General features: G+C 35.8%; 1 protein-coding gene across 7 annotated transcripts in view; it reads left to right on the forward strand.

Annotated features, from left to right (window-relative positions):
* ZFC3H1 (zinc finger C3H1-type containing) overlaps positions 1-18,859 on the forward strand; it is a 61,788-nt gene extending 42,929 nt beyond the window's left edge. For 3 of the 7 annotated variants that reach the window (XM_036250734.1, XM_036250735.1, XM_036250736.1), the window contains exons 23-36: positions 193-379; positions 2,216-2,404; positions 3,047-3,284; positions 6,426-6,531; positions 6,615-6,813; positions 7,338-7,432; positions 12,183-12,293; positions 12,567-12,671; positions 12,803-12,968; positions 14,635-14,735; positions 16,797-16,898; positions 17,527-17,566; positions 17,829-17,891; positions 18,021-18,858. In XM_036250734.1, the coding sequence (XP_036106627.1) occupies positions 193-379; positions 2,216-2,404; positions 3,047-3,284; positions 6,426-6,531; positions 6,615-6,813; positions 7,338-7,432; positions 12,183-12,293; positions 12,567-12,671; positions 12,803-12,968; positions 14,635-14,735; positions 16,797-16,898; positions 17,527-17,566; positions 17,829-17,891; positions 18,021-18,158 (1,840 nt within the window). In that variant the 3' untranslated portion in view covers positions 18,159-18,858. Of the gene's footprint in view, positions 1-192; positions 380-2,215; positions 2,405-3,046; positions 3,285-6,425; positions 6,532-6,614; positions 6,814-7,011; positions 7,113-7,337; positions 7,433-12,182; positions 12,294-12,566; positions 12,672-12,802; positions 12,969-14,634; positions 14,736-16,796; positions 16,899-17,526; positions 17,567-17,828; positions 17,892-18,020 lie in introns of those variants that run through there. The other 4 variants (XM_036250733.1, XM_036250732.1, XR_004958262.1 and 1 more) reach the window with 4 other exon arrangements.
* The last annotated feature ends 3,799 nt before the right edge of the window (positions 18,860-22,658 follow it).

Here is a 22,658-nt window from a genome sequence, read left to right on the forward strand (position 1 = left end):
TATGGGAAATCAGTACCTTTTTGAACAGATGTGACTGAAAATCCTAATCTACCTCTCTTTGTCATAGGTGACTAGTTTCTTGGTAGGTTCTAGTAGAAAATTAAATTTAAAAATTGATTCAGTAGATTAGCCCAGTTTAAAAGTATTTTCAAACATTAAAATAAAATGTTCCTGCTTTTCTTTTACATGTAGGCTATGTTCAGAGTCCTTGGATTCTGCTTTAAATGTTCTGGCACGGGCTTTGGAAAACAACAAAGACAATCCAGAAATTTGGTGCCATTACCTCAGATTGTTTTCTAAAAGAGGAACCAAGGAGGAGGTGCAGGAAATGTGTGAAACAGCTGTTGAATATGCTCCCGATTATCAAAGTTTTTGGACTGTGAGTAGAAAAGATAACATAGTCCCTTGTGTGCATGTGTGTGTGAGTTCATAACTCTGGATCATCTTAAATATTGATATGTAGCTTAACATATCATACGCTTTATTTGTATATAGATATAATACCTTTATTTTTGGTGTCCAGTAACCTCAAAACCATTTCTCTGGATTAATTTAGACTAAATAAGAAAAAAAAAATTTAATGAAGAGGTGATTTTTGTTGTTAACTTTGTTGGTAAGGAAAAAATATAAACATTTTATACTTACCTATTCTTAAGCAGTTTTTTAAAAATTATTATTATTAACCCTCACCCAAGGATATGTTTTTATTGATATTTAGAGAGAGAAGAAGGGGGGAGAGAGACATAGACAGAGACATCGATTGATTGCCTCTTGTTTGCAGCCTGACCAAGGACTGAACCTGTAACTTTTTGGTTTATGGGATTCTACTCCAGCCAGCTGAGTCACCCTGCCAGGGCTCTTAAGCAGTTTTAGTTTGGGCAAAGTTAAGTGAATTTTGTGCAAAGCATCTGAAAACAAATTTTTTTTTTTTCGAATTTTTTGTTCGAATTTCTTATGCATGTAAGATGTTCCATGAATGCCAAGAAATAATATATTATCTGTCCTCATTATTTATGAAAATAATCTGTAGTTCCTACTAATGTTGAACCTTGCCAAGATATAAAGACTTGGTGAAAAAATAGATTCTTCCTCATTCTCTGAGAGAATGGGATGTTTTCTGCTCAGGTTTAAATATAAAATTATAATTAATCCACTTGTAAAATAAATATTTATTAGTATCTGAACTTTTACTAGCTAAACTCAGAAGCTATTAGATTCAGATAAACTTTTAGATAAATCAGTCACTGTCAGATCTATCATTTTCTTGGTACCTGAAATTCAGAACAAATAGATTTGTATAACATGGTGTCCCTTAATAAATGAACTTGCCACACAAACTCTTAACTAACACAAGTGCTGAATAGATGTGGACAGTGAAATATGGTTGATTTTTGACCTGGAGCCTTATACCAAAGTTAATGCTATCAATCACCACAAGATTTTTAGGGTGTAATATTTTTTCCTTAAAGTTGTTTGGTCTTTAAAGGGCCTTTAATTTTCTTGATTAAGTCTCTTAAATTATTTATTTTGCCACATAGTTCTAATATAAATGCTATTTTCAAAATTTTTGTACAGTCACATACCTTAGTAATTAATGCAAATTGTATGTCATCATGTGATCATAAACATGAGCTTTTGGAGCTACATCGTGATCTTGCTGTCATTTACCTGTTGATTCAAGGAAAGGAGAGATAGAATTGTTTCAGTGATAATTCTGAGAGTACTTCAGTATTGTTCTAGTGTTCCTCTGATTTCACTTTCCAGCTTGTGGTAGAAGGGGAAATCTAGGTTACAGTACTGGAGATGAATTTGTTTATATTTATAATGATCCTTTTTGTAGAAATTGAAGATTTAATATGAGACAGTTTCTTTTTTTTTTTAATTTTATTTATTTTTTAATTTTTTTTTTGTTGCAGATGTTTCTCCTTTTTTACCCCATTGACACCCTCCTCCCCATCCCCCCCGCCCCATCCCCAGCTTTGTTGTTCGTGTCCATTGGTTATGCATACATGCATATAAGTTCTGTGGTTTATCTCTTCCCTCCCCACTCCCCCCCTTCTTCTGGGAATTGTCAGTCTGTACCCTACTTCCATGTTTCTGGGTCTACCCTATTCCTCAGGCTATGAGACAGTTTGTTAATGAAATGTGAAAAATCTGTAGTTACACAGTTTATTCTCATGGATCAGGATTAATTGTATGAAACCTCTTTGGTCAGTTTCTGCACCTAGAAAGCACCTTTGAAGAAAAGGATTACGTATGTGAGAGAATGGTGGAGTTTCTGATGGGAGCAGCTAAGCAGGAAGCATCAGATGTTCTGTCCTTTCAGCTTTTAGAGGCTCTTTTATTTAGAGTTCAACTGCACATATTTACTGGAAGATCCCAAAGTGCACTTGCACTTTTACAGGTAAATAGTTACTGTAGCATTTAATTATACTTTGCAGAGAATTTTCAAAAGGTCTAAAACATTATAGGTGGTTTTGTTCAATGATAACATGGGCTCCAGGTCTGAATCCTTGTTTTACCACTTACTAAAGTTGTGTGAAATTGAATAAGTTTATGATTGTTTTCTCGTTTGCTTAGTGGGGATAATACCTTCTTTAGAGTGTTTATGAGGTTCAGGTGAAAATAATATATGTCCAGTACCCACCAGAATAAACTTCAGTATTCAAACAATAAGGTAAAAATTAGTTCATTGTGAAAATCTTCTATATGGGTGCAGAGTATTTTTTGTTTGTTTTTACTATTTTCTCTTTATCTTAATAGATTTTGAATAACAAGACAGTTAAAATGTTCAAATAAATTTAATCTTTTTTCTTTATGTTATGAACCTTAGCATAGTAGAGATTGTTAATTTAGTATTGATAATCTAGAAAGTTTGTGATTAAAAAAATTGATGGCTTTCAAAATTTTAACTTAGGTATTTAAGAACCACTCCAAAGAAATACAGAAATACAACTGTTTTATTCTTTGTTGCCTTTACATTTGAATCTTAGAAATAGGAGCCATTATTTTAAAAAACACTGAGATTATTTTTTTATTTACCTAGAATGCATTGAAATCAGCTAATGATGGAATAGTATCTGAATACCTTAAAATAAGTGATCGATGTTTGGCATGGCTGGCCTACATACATCTTATTGAATTCAATGGTCTTCCTTCAAAATTTTATGATCCATCTAATGCCAATCCTTCAAGAATTGTTAACACAGAACCATTTATAATGCCATGGCAAACAGTTCAAGATGTAAAGACTAATCCTGATATGTTGTTAGCAGTTTTTGAAGGTAAGTATAAATGTTTATAAATTATTTTTAGAACATCAACTTATCCCTTATTATGGTTCTTCATAATTAAGTGGAACAGATTTACATACTGCAAGTTGTAGTTGTATATTTTATTATATAAATGTCTCAAAGATTAAGGATTGAATCAGCAAAGATGGGCATTGGCATCTGTGAAGGCTAGGAACTGGACTACACTACATAATCAATGTTTCTGATTATGGCAAAGGATGTTAGCTGGATAAGTAGATTATATAGGTTTATGAGTTGATTGAACTACAGAATCAAGTAATTCCTTTTTAAAAGTTCATCAGGTGAAAGTTAAAGATTATATTTTATTTTTTCAAGTAATTAATATTTGATCCATCAATCAATGAATTTGATTGTTACTATATACTAAATAATGTATTTGCTGTGGGACACATATGAGGTATAAAGCCCATTTCTTCTTACTAAGAAGGTATATAGTCTAGTCAGAAGATAATCTGTACATTTGACATAATTATTAATGATGAGGCCCAATAACTGAGCATTAGTATATAGTCTAAATTCTATGCGTATAGAAGAGATTAGGATCTGTGATTGATATAATTGTATGGTGTAGGCTATAAACCCAAAGGGAAGAGGTTACTGTAGGTTGGTATAATCAGGGAAGTCTTTATAGAAGAATTAGGACTTAGAGCTGGATTTTGAGGCTCAACTATGAAGTGACATAGTGGGCCTCTTCAAAGATAGGACCTTTGTCTTAGCTCTATATTTTCCAAGGGCCTATACTATCTGGCTGTGTACTAAGTGCTTTGTATAAATGTTTATTGAATAAACCAATGAAGAAAGGAAGGAAAAATAGGACATTCCTGTTAAGAGAGGCTAAGTAAACAAAAATCGATAAGTAGATAGAAATTGGTACATTGGATTTGAAGAGAAATTATAAGAAGGAAGAGTATTTATTTCCTCACCTGAGGACACTTTTGCATTTATCTTCAGATAGAGCTGGGGGCAGAGAAGCATCGATGTGACAGAGACACATCGACTGGTTGCCACCCATACGACCCTAACCAGGGCTGGGGACAAACTGCAACCGAGGTATGTGCCCTTAGCAGGAACTGAACCCAGGACTCTCTGGTCTGCAGGCCAATGCTCTAACTGCTGAGCCAAACTGACCAGGGTGGAAGAGTCCTTATTAAAGTGGGAGTTTTGTGCTGGAGAATAGTAGGAATTAACTCGTTAGTGGAATGATACCAAATTTTCAAGCGCTTTGTAAGTATATTAAGACTTGATGGCAATAGAGGTTCTTTAAGAAAGAAAAAAAATGTGCTAAAGAGAAATGAGATGCCACAGGTAGGAAAATCAACCAGAAACTCATTGTCATAACTGAGGCACAAAAATAGTAATCTGGGAAAGAGAGTATTTATTAAGGACATTTGAAGTTAACCCATAGAGATGCAGGAGACAGATTAAATATCAAGGAAGAAGATAAGAAATCATCACAGATGAATCAAAGACCCTGAGGTCTTGAGACTGGGAAAAGGAAAGTGCATTAATAGAAAACCGGTAAATTGGGAAGACTGATTTTGGTAGTAAGAGTCGTATTTTTGAATGGTAATTGGTCATCCAATTAGAAATGCCTGTTGGCAGAAGAAAATAAGGAAGATAAGGAAGTGGACCTTAAGTGGACAATTATGGATACAGAAATGGTTTGGGAAGTTAGCATAGAAGTTACTGTATTATAAGGTGCTTTGCAGTTTGTAATGTACTCACTCAGTAGATTATTCAGTAGTTGAAGCTATGAGATATTTCCTTTGAGGAAGTAGAGATTTAAAAGTATAGCAGTAAGGAGTAAAAGGGAGAAGAGAGTCAGTGAATGAGACCAAGAGAAAATATAAACTGTTAGAAGCAGAGTCAAGAAGAAATTAAAAAGAAGAGGAAGAACATTATCAAATGCTAATCAAATAAAATGAATGTAGAGATAGGCTTTTAGGTTTGTTTAGTTAAGATCCTGTGCCCTGGCCATTTTGGCTCAGCGGTTAGAGCGTTGGCCTGTGGTCCAGAGAGACCCGGGTTTGGTTCCCGCTAAGGGCATGTACCTCGGTTGCAGTTTGTCCTCGGCCCTGGTTGGGTCGTACGGGTGGCAACCACTCGATGTGTCCCTTTCACGTCGATGTTTCTCTCTCTCTCTTCCTCTCTTTCTCCCACTCTATCTGAACAAAAAACGAAAAAATGTCTTCGGGTAAGGATTTAAAAAAAAAGATCCTGTAAGTGAACTTCAAAGGTGCAGTTTCAGAATGGCATTCACTTTTAAATTCTGAATATCTACCCTTTGGTAGATGGAGTCATACTACCACTGGCCAAGGAGGAAATGGTGACAGTTGTGCAAAGTAAAACATGGTACTGTTCTCTAAGAAGTAGTCTGGTCAAATAAAGCATTCTTTACAAGGAGGAAGTGTATTTTGAAGGAATAAGCAAAGAATCTAGTTTAGGGGGAGACATTTAAATGGCTGTATGACAGCAGTCATCAAGGCCTCTTGAAGTGGTCAGAGGAAGAAAAGGTAATTCATTCTTGATTTTTAAATTTTGATTTTAGATCAGTTTTAAGGAATTTAGGATAGATAAATGTAGGGACATTTGTTTAAGTGAAAACATTGGTAGATGCAAGAGCTCATATTGGGTGGTTTTATTTTTACCAGGAAAGTGAGAGTAAGAAATTGAATTTTAGGAGTTTGGAGGTAATCTGAAATGCTTCCTTTGGGTAAAAGCCAGGCATTCAGTATAAGATGATGGTCAGGCAAAGGGATAGGCCATCTTCTATTGGTCTTTAGCATTAAAGAACAGTTACAGCCCTGACCGGTTTGGCTCAGCGATTAGAGCGTTGGCCTGTAGTCCAGAGAGACCCGGGTTTGGTTCCCGCTAAGGGCATGTACCTTGGTTGCAGTTTGTTTCCGGCTCTGGTTAGGTTGTGTGGGAGGCAATCACTCTCTGTGTCCTTTTCACGTCGATGTTACTCTCTCTTTCTCTTTTTCTCTCACCCTCCCACTCTATCTGAACAAAAAGTGGAAAAATGTCCTTGGGTGAGGATTAAAAAAAAAAAAAGAACAGTTACATATTCATTTTATATTTAATTTATGTTATTGTGATATTTTTGGATAGATGCGGTGAAAGCTTGCACAGACGAGAGTCTTACTGTTGAGGAAAGAATAGAGGTCTGTGTTCCACTTTACACAAATATGCTTGCTCTGCACCAGCTGCTAGAGAGGTAAAACTTAATTGACAAGCAGTTAACCTTGTGTTAAAAGGTGATTTTTAAAATGTGTATAGACATGTTTTTTTCTTGTTAAGGTATGAACCTGCAGTAGAACTTTGTAAATGTTTATTGGAATCTTGTCCCATGAACTGCCAGTTGTTGGAAGCCCTTGTTGCTTTATATTTGCAAACAAATCAACACGACAAAGCCAGGGCAGTGTGGCTTACTGCATTTGAAAAAAATCCTCAGAATGCAGAGGTTTTTTATCATACGTGCAAATTCTTCATCTTGCAGGTAATAATGAAATGACTTAGAATGTTTAAATATGATGTTTTTATGTTTCACAATTTCTTAAGCTGTTTAGGTATCAGCCTCTCCAGTAAGCTTTTTCTGGTCCTTTTGCCCTTTGCAAACTATGTTAGATATTTCTTCTCTTTCTGCTTTATAATGCCCTATTACACTTTTTAAATTACTTTGTAATTTTATTTATAGCTGCTTTATATATACTATGTTAAGAACTCCTTGAGGGCAAGGACCATGTCTTACTCAGATTTGGAGCTCCAACACCTAGCACAGTGCGAAACATTTAATAGGTAATTTTGGTGGCTGCAACTTGAGACTGTGGTGTATTGGGTGTCAGGCTGTTTAATGGTTAGTTGAATTTAATTTAGAACGCTGAATATAGAAGTTATATCTACCCCCACCTACTCAAGAAAACTAATTAGTGAATTTTTTTTTAGGGGATTTTACACCCTTGAAAGATTTTAATTAAACATTGTAAGCCTAATGTGCATTCCTCCTTCCTCTTTTTAAAATAGAATCAAGGGGATAATCTTCTTCCATTTTTGCGGAAATTTATTGCGTCCTTCTTTAAACCTGGGTTTGAGAAATATAGTAACCTGGATCTGTTTCGGTAAGTTTGTAGAACTCTTGATTTGCAGAGAAATGAGTGATAGTAGAGTTCAGTGGAAAGATCACAGATTTTTGTGTGTGGATTGATTTCATTTTAGACTGACTTTTAAAAAATACTTGAACATCCTCTTACACATTATGAAGGCAATAGAATTTAATAGAAATGGAAACATGTAAAATGCTTTATATTCTTTGGATTAAAGACACTAATGAAGGCTTATATTAACCATCGTGACTCATTTTGCTTTTAATGTATTGTTATTGTTAATTTTAGCACATAATAGTATAGCAATGAATTATTCTGAGACACTAAGTGATATTTTTGAAAAATGAGTTTTATTTGATTGGTGATCTAAAGTGGATGTGAATAATTTGCCTTCTACCTTTTTTTTTTTAATTCTAAAGGGAACTGCTTTAGCCCGGCCAGTGTGGCTCAGTGGTTAAGCATAACCCATGCATCAAGAGGTTGCTAGTTCGATTCCCGGTCAGGGCACAGACCCAGGTTGTGGGTCTGGTCCCCAGTGAGGGGCATGCAGGGGGTGGCCAGTCGATGATCTCTCTCATCGGTGTTTCTGTCTCTCTCTCCCTCTTCCTTCCTCTCTCTCAAAATCAATTTTAAAAAAATTGTTAAAGAGAACTGCTTTAGCCTTTAAAATATTGTTGAATAAGCAGCTTTATAGGATTCTTTTCTCAACCATCACTTTCTCAGTAACTTATGTAGAGCTCTGTATTTGCTGATTTTGTTTTCGCTGTGAGCTATTTTTTACAAGAGGTCACAGCAGATCACAAAGAATGATATATATCTATATATATTTTTAAAGGAAATATTTATTTATTTTACTAAATATGTTTTTAGTGATTCTTTTAGAGAGAGGGGAAGGAAGAGAGAGAAACATCGTTGTGTGAGAGAAACATCAATTGTTTGCCTCCTACACGCCTCCTACTGGGGATCGAGCCTGGAATCTGGGCATGTGACCTGACTCGGAATCGAACTGGGACCTCTCAGTCCATGGGACGACACTCAATCCACTGAGCCACACCGGCTGGGCTATATTTTTTAAGTTCTCTTCCCTTCTTCATCTTCATTTCTCTGTAGTAATCAAAACTATTTTCTTTTTTTTATCCTTACCCGAGGACATTTTTGCATTCATCCTCAGATAGAGTGGGAGGGAGAGAGAGAGAGGGAGGGAAGAAGAGAGAGAGAGAAACATTGGTGTGAGAGAGACACATCAAGTGGCTGCCACCCACACGACCCCAACTGGGGCCAAACCACAACCGAGGTACATGCCCTTAGTGGGAACTGAACCCGGGACTCTCTGGTCCGCGGGAGGTCGCTCTAACTGCTGAGCCAAACTGGCCAGGGCAGAAAACTATTTTCTTAAGAGCCAGATAAGAAATATTTTAGGCTTGTAAACCATACAGTCTGTCACTACTAGTCAGCTATGCTGTTGTAGCAAGAAAGTAGCCATAGACAATATATAAGTAAATGGGTACGGCTATATAAACCTTATTTAGAAAAACAAGTAGAGTTTGCTGCTCATAAATAGCATGCAAAGGAAACTATTTTATCATGACATACTCTGTAATTTTGTTAGGAACAATAGAGAGAAGGAAGGCCTATACTGAATATCTCCTTAAAAAGTTTCTTGTGGAAAAATAAGTGAAGATAAAATCTTGGCTTTATGTATATAAATGTAATGCTAATATTTTTCTTTTCTTAGGTGCTCCCTCCATTCATCCCCAGTATAGTCATATTGCATAAAAACTTTTTTAGAAACAACTTACATTTTGTTAAGTCACTGGTCCACCCACTGTAGAATATTTTGTGAGCATGGCAATTTTTTTGGAGATTTGGCACAGAAGTTTGGGGCCACTTTTCTTTCCTAAACTGGAGTCTTTTTATATGTCCTCTTATGGTAGTCAGTTTATTGACAGTGACTCTAGTACTCTTCCTGAAATTCTTTCTGCTTTGCTATATCTAGATTAATAAGTTAGAATAAATTACAAAAGAATAATTAAAATGCAAAATAGATTGCTTAAGCATCTCAAACTCTGGCACAGAATAAATGCAAAACTGAACCAAACTTTTTACATGCTTTGCGGATTCTTGTCTCTCCTTGGGCATGGAGATAATTGGTTTAGCTTAAAAGATGTTACCAGTTTTTGCTGTAGTAACTAATATCAACGTATGAAGTAGAATAAATAACAGTGTCAATAAACATTTGAAAATGGGTTGCCTCCAAATAATCTGGTTGCTCTGGCCCGTTTGGCTCAGCAGTTAGAGTGTTGGCCCACGGACCAGAGAGTCCCCAGGGTTCGGTTCCCGCTAAGGGCAGTTTCTCCCCAGCCCCGGTTAAGGTCGTATGGATGGCAACCACTCGATGTGTCTCTCTCATGTCGATATTTCTCTTTCTCTCTTCCCCCTCTTTCCCTCCCACTCTATCTGAAGATAAGAGCAAAAGTGTACAAAAAATAAATACATAATTAAAAAATTAATTAATTAATTAAAAAAACAAATAATCTTCTGGTGTTTTACTAAGTAATGTTACTTTACTAAATTTTTTGTGAGAATAGTCATAATTCATAATTCACTGAGAGTTGCAAGAAAAAGATATCCTCTGCTTAGTTTTTTAAGGTAATACTGAAATCCTTATTTACAGAGTATGTATTTCTGTTTATTTAGGAAATCTGTTTTGAGTCCATTATTAGGAGAACAGCAGTAATTGAAATAGTTTGGGGCATTGTCATACTAATTGATATAAATTTTAAATTTATATATATTGACAAAGTTTATTAATAGAAGTCAGTGCTGTTAATAGGTTCAAAATCTTATTTTTTAATTTCATGGTAGAAATTATAAAACGAAATACCTAGAACTCTAATATTTGCCTATAGTTTGATTTTATTATTATTTTTCTATGTGATACTTAGTATAGAGACAAAAAGAACTAAATATGGTAATTGTCATGTGTTTCAAGTCGGTCTGAAGATGAGTAGATAACCTGGGGATCATTTTCTTTACTGAAGTTAGCCTAGGGATGGAGACTTACATAGATTAGATTTGAAGTTACCTCTTACCTCAGTTTTGAGTTGAGAAAACTAACATCCTTAGAAGGTAAGTGATTGTGGTAATATAGCTGGTTATGGCCAAGTTTTGGGTGATAGCTTGACTTCTGTATTTCCCATTTTGTTCCCTTTTATGTGATTCTTCTCCCACCCCACCCCCTCTCCCAAAGCCCCATACAGCCTCTCTAATCCATTAAAATTTAGCCCCTTGAAATAATTTTTAATCTAAGGTAAACAGTTATACTAGTGTGTCATTGTTGAGATCAGTGTATTTTCTTTAAAAACGTGGTTCCTGAAGATGTTGGTAAATTTTATACACACAAATTTAAATATATTGGGGGGAAACTTGAATTAGTCAAAGTCAAATAGATTTTTTTACTAACTGACTTTTTAGAGCCTTTCATATCCTAATACACATTGTGGCTTTTCAAGAGGGGGCTGTAGTTTTCAGTATTTCCCAATCTTATTTGATCTTGGACCTCTTTGGACAAGTGCCTTATGGGCCAATATGTTATAGAATATATTTTCATATCATGTCTAAAATTAAACCTATAATGATATGTATGTGTTTGTATGGGAGAGATTGCTTTTATTTTTAATTAATTTTTTAAATCCCCATCCAAGGATATGTTTATTGATTTGAGAGAGAGAGAAACATCAGGGTAAGAGAAACATTGATTGGTTGTCTCCTGTATGTGCTCCAGCGTGCCCCTACTGGGGATGGAGCCTACTACCTAGGTATGTGCCCTGACAGGGAATTGAACCTACAGCCTTTCTGGTATATGGGGCAAGGCTCTAACAAACTAAGCTACCTGGCTGGGTGAGAGATAATTGTTTTTAGATAATTGAGTTTTGTAACTCTTAAAGAACCTTTCTTATTATTTTTTTTTTTTTTACGAGAAAGCACAGAGTACCCTGGCTGGATAACTCTGTTGCTTAGAGCATCATGCTGATAATCTCAATGTTGCAGGTTTGATCCCTGGTCAGGGCACATACAAGAATCAGCCGATTAATGCATAAATAAGTGGAATAATAAATTGATGTTTTTCTCCCCCCACTCCTTTCTCTCAGAATCAGTAAGTAAAATTAAAAACAAAAGAAAACACAGATTTGTAGGACAATTTTCGATATTTGGTTGTCTTATTTGTTAGTCTCTGTTTTTAATTAGGTAGAATTAGATGATTGTGATTTGTTTAATTTTGGAGATAGAATAAAAACATAATTTTAAGCCCTGGCCAGTTTGGTTCAGCAGTTAGAGCGTCGGCCTGCAGTCTGGAGAGACCTGGGTTCGGTTCCTGCTAAGGGCATGTACCTCGGTTGCAGTTTGTCCCTGGCCCTGGTTGGTCGTGTGGGTGATAATCACTCGATGTGTCCCTTTCACGTCGATGTTTCTCTCTCTCTCCCTCTCACTCTTTCTGAGCAAAAAAATGGAAAAATGTCCTCGAGTGAGGATTAAAAAAACAACATAATTTTAAGAAATGAGTTATTCATGTATATATAAAATAATAAATATGTGATGCTAGAGATGTGACCAAAGCGATATGGTATGCACGTAAAAACAAAGTCGTTACTTTATAAAAATATGTCAAGGAAATTTAAATTGAAACTGAGGTTTTTTTTAAATTTTAAAATATTAGTTCATGTGTGTGTAGGCATAATTTCAACCAGTAATTTTTTTCCCCCAGGTATCTCTTAAATATCCCAGGACCACTTGATATTCCAGCCCATTTATGTAAAGGGAATTTTGATGATGAGATGTTTAACTACCAAGTTCCTTATTTGTGGCTGATTTACTGGTGAGACATTATCAGCTGTGGAAAGAAATGTTGCATGCTAGGCTTGCATTTGTTATTTATTACTGAATTACACTGTTAAAATTAACCTGATATTAAACTCATTGAAGCAAAATCAAAGGGATGCTAAGGTTTATACATTATTAAAGAAGAAAGATCAAAAGAAGGATTCCATTTTCATAATATCTGTAATGTTTAAAATATACTTTGTCATTCCTTTACCTAATAGAATTGAGCTGTAGACATACAATCTTTTCCTTCATTTTTTATAAACAGCCTTTGTCATCCTCTTCAATCAAGTATTAAAGAGACAGTGGAGGCATATGAGGCAGCATTAGGTGTGGCCATGAGATCTGATATAGTGCAGAAGATTTGGATGGAGTAAGTTTAGTTCCTCTTAATAAGAATGGTATTTGGTATAAAGGGGTATGGTGGGTAAAGGGTGATCGGCTTTCTTGGTGAGAGAATTACTGGCTTAATTATTCTAAATTATAATATTTTTCTTTTGGCAGTTATCTTGTCTTTGCCAATAATAAAGCTGCTGGATCCAGAAATAAAGTCCAAGAATTCAGACTGTTTACTGATTTAGTGAATAGATGTTTGGTTACAGTCCCTGCCCGATATCCCATTCCTTTTAGCAGTGCTGATTACTGGTCCAACTATGAATTTCATAATAGGGTAAGAACTTAAAACTTTTTTCTTTAGATGTTTGTACAAAAGAAGGGGACTTAAAAATGACAGAAATACTCTTTTATATCGAGAATTTTTCCTAGGACAACTCTCCTAGCATTTATTATTCTATTCTTGTTTGTTTTTTTAATTAAATTTATTGGGAGTAACATTGGTTAATAAGATTATATAGGTTTCAAAGGTATGATTCTGTGATACTGTTATTCTGGATCCTGTACTATTTATCTCTTCCAACCCTAGAAAGAGCCCTTTAAAGTTCAGTTAAGGTGTACATATCAGTTATGATATAGTTAAAAAAATATAACATTGAAGCAAAATTGAAGAGATGTTAAGGTTTAATGTATCTTAAAGAAGTACTTATAATTATATCTATAATGTTTTGTTTGAATAGTTGAAAATTTTACTGAATGAAAAATTTTGGCCCTGGCCAGTTTGGCTCAGCGGTTAGAGTATTGGTCCGCCGGCCAATGAGTTGTGGGTTTGATTCCGGTCAAGGGCACGTACCTCGGTTGCAGTTCATCCCTGGCCCTGGTAGGGTCAAGGGGGAGGCAACCAGTCATTGTGTCTCTCTCACATCGATGTTTCTCTCTCTCTCTCTCTCTCTCTCTCCCTCCCTCCTCTCTTTCCTCCTCTCATTCCCACTCTATCTGATGATAAATAGAAAAATATCCTTGGGCGGGGAGAAGCCTGGCCATGGTTGAGCATCAACCCATGCATCAAGAGGTCGCCGGTTCGATTATGGGTTAGGGCACATGCCCAGGTTGTGGGCCAAACCCCCAATGGGGCAGTGGGGGGCATGCAAGAGGCGGCCAATTGATGTTCTGTCTTATGAATGTTTCTGTCTCTTTCTCTTCCCTTTCTCTTGCTCTAAAATCAATAAAGAAAAAAAATAAAAATATCCTCAGGTAAGAATTAAAAAAAGAAAAGAACAATTTTGTAACTTCACAATAAGTAAGAATGGGCTTACTTGTTAAGGAAGTGTAACTATTCATAGGGCATTAGTGCATAAAATAGCTGAAATCAGATGCTGTTTAGAATTTTTTAAGAGTAGAATCTGACTGACGATAAATTTATAAAGTTATCTTCTTATAAACAATGAAAGGGTTTTTGTTTTTAAATGTTCAGAGACCCCTTTCATTCTGTGCAGTATTGGCTAATATAGACTAAAAGCTCAATCAGTGTAAGCTAAAAAACATACACATTTTTTTTTTTTTTGGAGGGTGTATTGCTAATTGGGATAACCAATTATTATGCTTTGTACTTCTATGCCATTCTTTATCCCAGGATCTCAAATCACTTTATGGACATTAAGTCATTTACACATGGGCATTTCATGAGCAAGATGTGGCAGGTATTATTAGCCCCATGACTTGCCCAGCTATACAGCAAGTAAAGGTAGACTCAGGAATGGAAACCTGAACTCCTGGCTTCTTGTCAGTGTTCTCAGCCCATGGCTGTCATCACTAGACCACATTTCCTAATACATGTTTGGAAATCACTAATAAAATTAATGGTAGGAACTGTAACTCAGCATCGTACATTATTTTATACATTCATGTCTTGAAGACCATTTTGGTTTTCTCATTAAAACACATAGGTTAATTGGATTTCACGTCTTGCTGCATTAATTATCCTCTCCCCTCAACATTTGCAGGTTATTTACTTTTATTTGAGCTGTGTTCCAAAGACCCAGCATTCCAAAACCTTGGAACGGTTTTGCACAATTATGCCAACTAATTCCGGACTTGCACTGAGGTAAGAAAAGGTGAAATTTCTTCTGTTCTCAGCCTAATAGTGTAGGCTTTTCATATAAAATTATTCTTAAGCTTGATAAGAACAGTCTGTTCTTCTACTTCTTCTTCATTGATATATACGACTTTAATTTTAGAGTTAAGCAACAGGTAGCTAAAAATCTAGTTACTTCAGGAAACTGCAGGTTACAACGGGCATATAATTCAGTAAAGTTCATCTGTGTTTCTTAAGCACATACCTTATGTTCTTACCACATGTATTATATGCATTAAGCATGGTTTTATATGGCAAAGGAACATTATTTAAGAGATTTTTAAAGTGTTACAGAGATAGCCCTGGCTGGTTTGGCTCAGCGGTTGGAGCATTGGCTCGTGGCCCAAAGGGTCGCAGTTTTGATTCCGGCCAAGGGCACGTACCTTGGTTGCAGGTTCATCCCCGGCCCTGGTTGGGGTCATGTGGGAGGTAGCTAGTTGATGTGTCTCTCTCACATCTATGTTTCTCTCTCTCTCTCTCATCCCCTCCCTTGAATTCTCTCTGAAGATACTTGAGAAAATATTCTTGGGTGAGGATTAAAAAAAAAAAAGTGTTACAGAGATAGTAGCCAACTATATACAGGAGTGGGCAAAAGTAGGTTTACACTTGTGAGTATGTGAAATACAGTTTATTCTTGTATTATAATCATAACCTGCATGTCTTTCCATATGAACAACTGTAAACATACTTTTGCTCACCCCTGTATATTTTTGGTTACTTTGACTTATTTCCAGATAGGTCAGTTGATCTCAAATATTAGCATGCATCAGGAATTAAATGCAGATTTCTGAATTTGAGCCCTCAAATCACATTTGAAAAACATTTATCTAGGGATTTCATACATTCAATTAAAAGACGATCTTTGAGCATTTCTTCGTAGTTTCTCTTCTCTGATAGAGAAAACCCATTTTTACCCTTAAGAATTTTACTTTTTAATTCAGAAAGGTACCTTACATGCTAATGCTTTGGCTTCTTCTTGTGCAGTCGTTCTCTCTGCATCAGTTGTGTCTTGTTTCTAAGTTTGTTTTATGAATCGATCATAAGTTACCTAAAATACTTATCAAATATTCCTTTGTGTTTCAAAGTATTTACATTCTACTTAGCGTGTATGTGGAAAAATGGTATGAGATTGAACAATAACCCTTGCCAATGTGGCTCAGTTGGTTGTTGTCATGCTATGCACCAAAAGGTTGCTGCTTCAATTCCCGGTCAGGGGACATGCCCGGGTTGTGGGTTTGATCCCTGGTAGAGAGTGTGTAGGAGGCAGCTGATTGATGTTTCACTCTCACAGAGATGTTTCTCTCTCTCTCCCTTCTCTAAACATTTTTTTTAAAAAGATACTGAAAAACATTTAAAGGCCTATGGCTGTGACAAAAATAACCATAGCATTTTAGAATAAAAATTCTTAGAAAGCATGCTAATCTACAGAAACTACTTACAGAAATTTGTATTATGCAACATCACCTTTGTAAAACTTATGAAATAGGAAAATGAGGTTGTTTTTCACCAGTTTCTGTTACCATAGGCATTTTGGAATATAGGTAGTTTAATTGTTAGTTTTTCTGGTGAAGCTCCACTTCTATTTCCTTGTCTTTTTTTCAGAATAGAGAACTTAATCACTGTACTTAACATTTTAGCTCAAGAAACATTCACAATTAAGAATACTCTGTTTAATAAAGAGAGAAAAATACCAGGAAAGTGCATTAATGTATCAAGTCATTTTAGAAAATTTGGGGGAGGGGGCACATGGAATATAATTTGGAGAGAATGCTTTGGTATTCTATAAGACTACATGGGCCTTATTTTAGTTTGTTGAAAATGGCATGGGTCTTGACTGCACCTCTTGCTAGTTTGCATGTTCCTGTCCCAGGGTAGTTTTTGTAAGAGGCATTATATAAATAGTTGCTGAATAGCCTTGATGGAGTTTAACTGACCAGAAATTGTGCCTCACCAAACATTCTGTTCATAGAGCACATTTGGGGTTTTCTACACTTGGAATGCTTTGTTCATTTTCCTGAATATACTTTGCAGGCTACTTCATCATGAATGGGAAGAAAGCAATGTTCAGATTCTGAAACTTCAAGCCAAGATGTTTACATATAATATCCCAACATGCCTGGCCACCTGGAAAATGTAATGCAACAATCATGTATATGTTTTTATAGCTATTGCTTTTATTTGTAAAGTTTGCTCCAGACAGGTAAATCTTAAATGACATCTTTTTTTTTTTTTCCTGAGCAGATTTTTAATTTACATTTGTTTTTGGCACTTGCTGAGACTTTTATATGAAGAGGGAGGGAGTGCTCATTAACAATTGTTTCTAAATGCAAAATAGAATTGTAATTTTCCTTTAAGGGGAACATTTAGATAACAATACTGTTATCAAACACATACATCTGTTACACACATTTTTAAGACCATCCCTTTTGAAATTTAGGGATATCCCTGACTTGTAGTGTGATGTTCTCTTTCTTTTAAAGGTGATAGTGCCAGATATTTTTTACTAGTAATTAGGAGTATTTTTCTTGAACGTTATTTATGTTCAAAACACTGGTCTGCTTTATTCTTGTAAAATTGATAAAAATTGTTGAATTTTTCTTTTCACTATAGGTTATCCTCCTTGGAAGTTTAGCCTGTTACTTTCAGGAAGTTTTGTACTCAGGTTCCCACAGTCAATATTCTGCCAGTGGTAGTATCTCATTTTGTTCAAAGATATATAAATTTTTCTTTTCCCTTTTCTATATTTCTTTTTTTTCCTTAGAGCCATTGCTGCTGAGATTGTTTTAAAGGGACAAAGAGAGGTAAGCCATAGTTGACTATCAGATGGGTCACTTTTTTTTTTTAAGCTGTTCTGCCCCTTTCGTTGACTTCTTGATGTAAAAGGATTATAAAGCATAGAAGTTAACATTCCAAGAACTCTAAATATTTGGGGACTCTCAAATCCAATGTAACCATTTTGTCTTGAATAATAATTATATTATGAAATATCATTCAAATTGTTAGGATTATGAAGGTGTTTTCATCACGTTTCCTGATGGAATTGTGTGTATATCTATCTTATAGGTCTACCGTTTATATCAGAGAGCCTTACAGAAGTTACCTCTTTGTGCATCACTGTGGAAAGATGTAATGCTTTTTATTTTTTATTTGATCTTGAAGTTTTCCTATAAATTTTCTGCATGTGCCATATCCATTGATGTGGTAATGCTCAGAATCTAGCTAAGTCTTACTTCTATGCTTCCCTGTCTTTTACAGCAACTCTTGTTTGAAGCTTCAGAAGGAGGTAAAACTGATAACCTGAGAAAACTAGTTTCCAAGTGCCAAGAGATTGGAGTCAGCCTAAATGAGCTCTTAAATTTAAACAGTTACAAAACAGAAAGCAAGAATCACTGAACACTGGGTGCACAGTCAGTTCTAAGTCCTTATAATAATTGCCAAAAGTATTTGAATGATCCTTCAAGATTAGGCTGGTCCCTGGCTAAGGTCTGTGTAATGCAGACAAGCATTACTGATCATATCAAGTCCTTACAATATCCTACCCTCAAAATCGGAAGCAATGAACATGACCCTCTTCGGTTGGATAAATGAACTTCGTGTTTGGTCTGCCTCTAGGCCCTGCCAGATTCTCATAACATCATGTACGTAAGTATAGTTCTTCAAAGTGACTGCCATATATTTTAATTTTGCTTTGTTTTTTGTTTTTATTTTTTACTTTTACCCCTTTATGTTGTTCTAGTCCTGATTCACTTGACACTCTGATGCCTGAGAGATTCTTGTTTGGGATTTAATTTCCAGGGCTGTGTTTACAGTAAAAAGCAGGCAGTCCCTTTTAGTTCTTCCTCTTTAAACCTTTGAGATTCTTCATTTCAGGATTTAAACTTAAGCAGTCCACCTTAAGGAAAGTGTAACTGCCATGGCCACAAGTCTGCTAGTTGCACTTGAATGCTCTAACAGGGTTGTTTATTGCCCATTCTACGTTCTGGACTCCTTGCCGAGACTGTTTCACTTGAAGATTAAAGAAACTATTGCAAATGCCAGTGCATCAGAACCTAAGAGTGGTCAAATATTATGTGCAATTTTTTGTAATGAAATTTTAATTTATAATAAAGTTTAACAGTTTAAAGAACAGTTAATATTTGAACTGCTTTGTATTAAAATACTACTTTGTGGTATTAAAATTGTTTATAAACAAAACATTTTTAATATAACTTTTTAAAAAATGTTGCTGTCTTTATTAACTTTTCACACTCTTGTGGGAAAGGGCTGAAGTAGGAGATAGGCATATTCACTATAACTAAATCAACACTTTCTTATTTTAAACCTGCTTTCCATAAAAAACATTCCAGTGACTTTTTTATTTATGAGAAGATGGTCCTGTTCTGTTTCGAGGACCGTGAACAGATAGGTTTGCACTACCATTAAATTCCTTCTTTTTTAGATCACAGTGTTTAGAAAGTATCTCCCAACTGTAGTTTGAATGATTTGCTTACCGACATGCTGTCTCATGTTGAATATTAATTAATATGACCAAATTATAAAGGAGACCTTGCTTTTTGTTTTGTTTTTAGCCTATATTGGGTTGTTTGCATCCTGTTAGAAAAATTGTTAATGGTACACACACAGTGTAGCAAATCTGGTCCTACAGCTACTACACAATCTATTGCAGAGCAGCAGCTCCATGAAATAACTAGGCAAATTTTGTACATCTGTACATTTTATATGATGCTTAGTCAAAACAAAACCATGTTTGAGGCCCTTCTCTGTGCCTACCAGACAGTGCATATTTGACTAGTAAGAGCTGTTTGGTTATGTCAAGAATGAACCCATTTTGTCTAGTGTGTTTCATTTAACCAAAAAGAGGCTAATTGGTTTTTCTCTAAAACCAAAGACATTTGGGTGGAGATGATAATCCCAGAGGAGTATTTCTCCATTGTATGCATTTATTTAACTTTGATTGCTTTTCCTGCTCTTATTATTTGAAAAACGTTATTAGGTTCTTGGATAAACATTTCCAGTCTGTTGTCCACATAGTGGTGTTAACTGAAATGTCTTCGTAGTTTTTTGGAAATGGTACTACGTTTTGATTTTTTGTGTATTCCAGAACCTCCATTTGTTTCATTAACAGTTCCAACAGCAGTAACTTTGCTCCTTTTTGAAAAAATACTTTCATTGATACATGCAGCCCTAGTTCAGCCACGCAAGCTTACACTTTAACAACTCCAGGGTAGCTATTCACATGTTGTACACAGTCATGCAGACAGAGCCCCTAGCATATGTTAGCCAGCTGTTTTTTTTTTGTTTTTTTTTTAATCACTTGTCATATTGTTGTTTAAAATCATGGAGCTATCTTATAGAAACTATATTGCCTTAAAGATGCCTCTTATTGTCACCTTTTCTTCCTGTCATTTTACAAACTCACTTGAACCTACACAGAAAAAAAGCAAACACTGCTTAGGAATGAGGTTTATGTTTCATCCTTTCATATTCGACAAGTAGTAATTACAATATTAAATAAACTTGGGGTTGAAGTTGATACAGTCAGGTAGCATGAATACAACGTTTAACATACTGTACTAGTAAAGTCTTTCTTTGGGCAGAAAAATATCACAGTGAGAAAAGATTAGTCATTGAGGACTCCACCACTCCCGCCAGAGGGGCGAGAAAGCACAAAAGTGGGTTTTATCTCTGATAAAGGAAGATTGTGGTGTATTTTTGTTTTTCTTCATTTTAGAGAACATTCTAATATTTCTATTTGCTTTTTAACGGAAAGTGGACCTTGTAACATTGTTGTCACTGGATTATCTAAGGCGGTTTGCTTTCAATTAAAGGGCATATAAACCTACATCATAAAGCAAGCTAGAATCTCCAGGTGCAACATCTAAGAGCTAAAAGCACTAAGCAGACAAGCAAAAGGTGATTAAGACTGACAACAAATGTAGAGGGTTTTATTGAAGATTGTAGTTCAAATATTTATTTTTCAAGGTTGTTGAAAAAGTAGGAACATGTGGCTGTAATACAAAGTGGGGCCAATATTGTTGCTTAAAGCTGTCTCATGTTCACAGATAAGTCATAATTTCCTGAAGCCTGCTTTCATGTCTGTGTGTTAACATTAGTGTGAGGGAAGAAGGGGAAAATACTATTTTAGTGACCTTTCAGGTTTGAGGATTATGCCCCTCGGTACAAACTAGCAGTAATTATACAGAGCGTCTTAGAACAAGAACTATTTAAGAAAAGGCAGGCTTGTAAGGAACATTTTTTATATATACTTTTTGTTGTTCCTCATGATTTTACAATTTCACAATCTATATCTTTATTTTTCCAAGCTGTGGTACTTATTAATGTAGGTGGTAAAGCTGAATTGAAAAAACTTTTCTTTCTTTTTTTAGGACTCTTCCATGTACCACCAAAAAGTCCCCTCATTTTTTATAGGTTCTCTTCAGTTGTATGTTTACTATTTCAGGGGCCAGTGAAGAGCCACCTAAGGACATGCTGGCCCACCCTGCCCTCATTCCAATCTTCTGTCACCACTCATGTCACTTTCCTCAGTAACAGCTATGCAGTGCTTCTTGAATTCTGCTTGATTGAGATATCTGAAATAAATGTGAAAAGTTTTTTTTTTTTCCCCTGACATCTTTGAAGTAGATAGTAGAAAGTTATATCTGTTTTTTTCTTTCTTTTTTTTTTTTGGTTCTTTTCATTGATTTTTCAGAGAGAGAGGAAGGGAGAGGGAGAGAGAGAGAAACATTGATGAGCAAGAACATCAATTGGCCACCTCCTGCATGCCCCCCACTGTGGGATTTGGCCCACAGCCTGGGCACGTGTCCTACCTGGGAATCGAACCAGCGACCTCTTGGTACCTGGGTTGATGCTCAACCACTGAGCCAAACTGGCCGGGGAGCTGTATCTGTCCTTCGTAGATGGTAAAATGGGGATAGGACTTGTCTCCACTTTTTATTTAGTGGCCTTCACAAGAGGAGACCCTATAATACATTTTCAGAGTTCCTGCCATGGACAGACAAGCGTTTATTTCTTCCAGAACCAATTTGAACTCTCCATGATACTCAATACAAAGATGAATAAAAGGGTCCCCAAATCTAACACAACAGAAGATTACATGCCAAGAAAGCATCTCCAAAGGGGCTCCAAATTTGGGTAGGAGGTTGGGAAAGTCTTACTGGATGAAAGTGAGTTATTGCCTAAGACAACATGGGAGGAGGAAAAAATTGAGGCTAGTAATACTGTTTTCAAAAACTGCCACTTACACCTGAATGTTGTAGAATGGTTTGCACTTATGTTTAGAAACCTATACATTTAAAAAAAAACTTCCCCAAAGCTTCTTTGGCTTTGTGCAAGTCATTAGCAACTATCAGTTTGTTAGACATGATAACAGGTAAGCCACACAAAATTCCATAGCAGCCACATCTGTCCAGAAGAGAGATCTCTTGGGGCATGCTGTGCTTGGAAGTCCACATGAGCATGACTGAGGAGTCAGTCATATCAGGCCCAGTTTAAACAGCCTTGATGTGGAGAGTCTGATTGGAATTAGTAGCAATCTGATGGCTGCTACTAGTTTTGTTTTCCCCCCTGACTTTTTAGGGTAATGCATAAAGAAAAGGCTACTTTCAATGTTTGCTGCTAGTATCTACAACTTTTGCGGAGGCGTTTCAGTCCCAGTCAAGGCTATAAAATCATATTCTATTACTGTCTTTCAGAGTCATGGCTATTTTTCTATCTATATAGAAACTACCTGGAGATGGCCCAGTCCTCAGTGCTTTAAACTGATTTTTTTTGTAAGACACATTTTAGCCTAATACTAGAAAATTTTAAATGTAGAAACTCAGTAATGGCTGGAATAAAATAGTTCAGTTGGGGAGTAAAGTTTTATAGGAGCTT

This window comes from Molossus molossus, unplaced genomic scaffold (genome assembly GCF_014108415.1).
Source record: "Molossus molossus isolate mMolMol1 unplaced genomic scaffold, mMolMol1.p scaffold_m16_p_10, whole genome shotgun sequence".
Classification (NCBI taxonomy): Eukaryota; Metazoa; Chordata; class Mammalia; order Chiroptera; family Molossidae; genus Molossus; species Molossus molossus.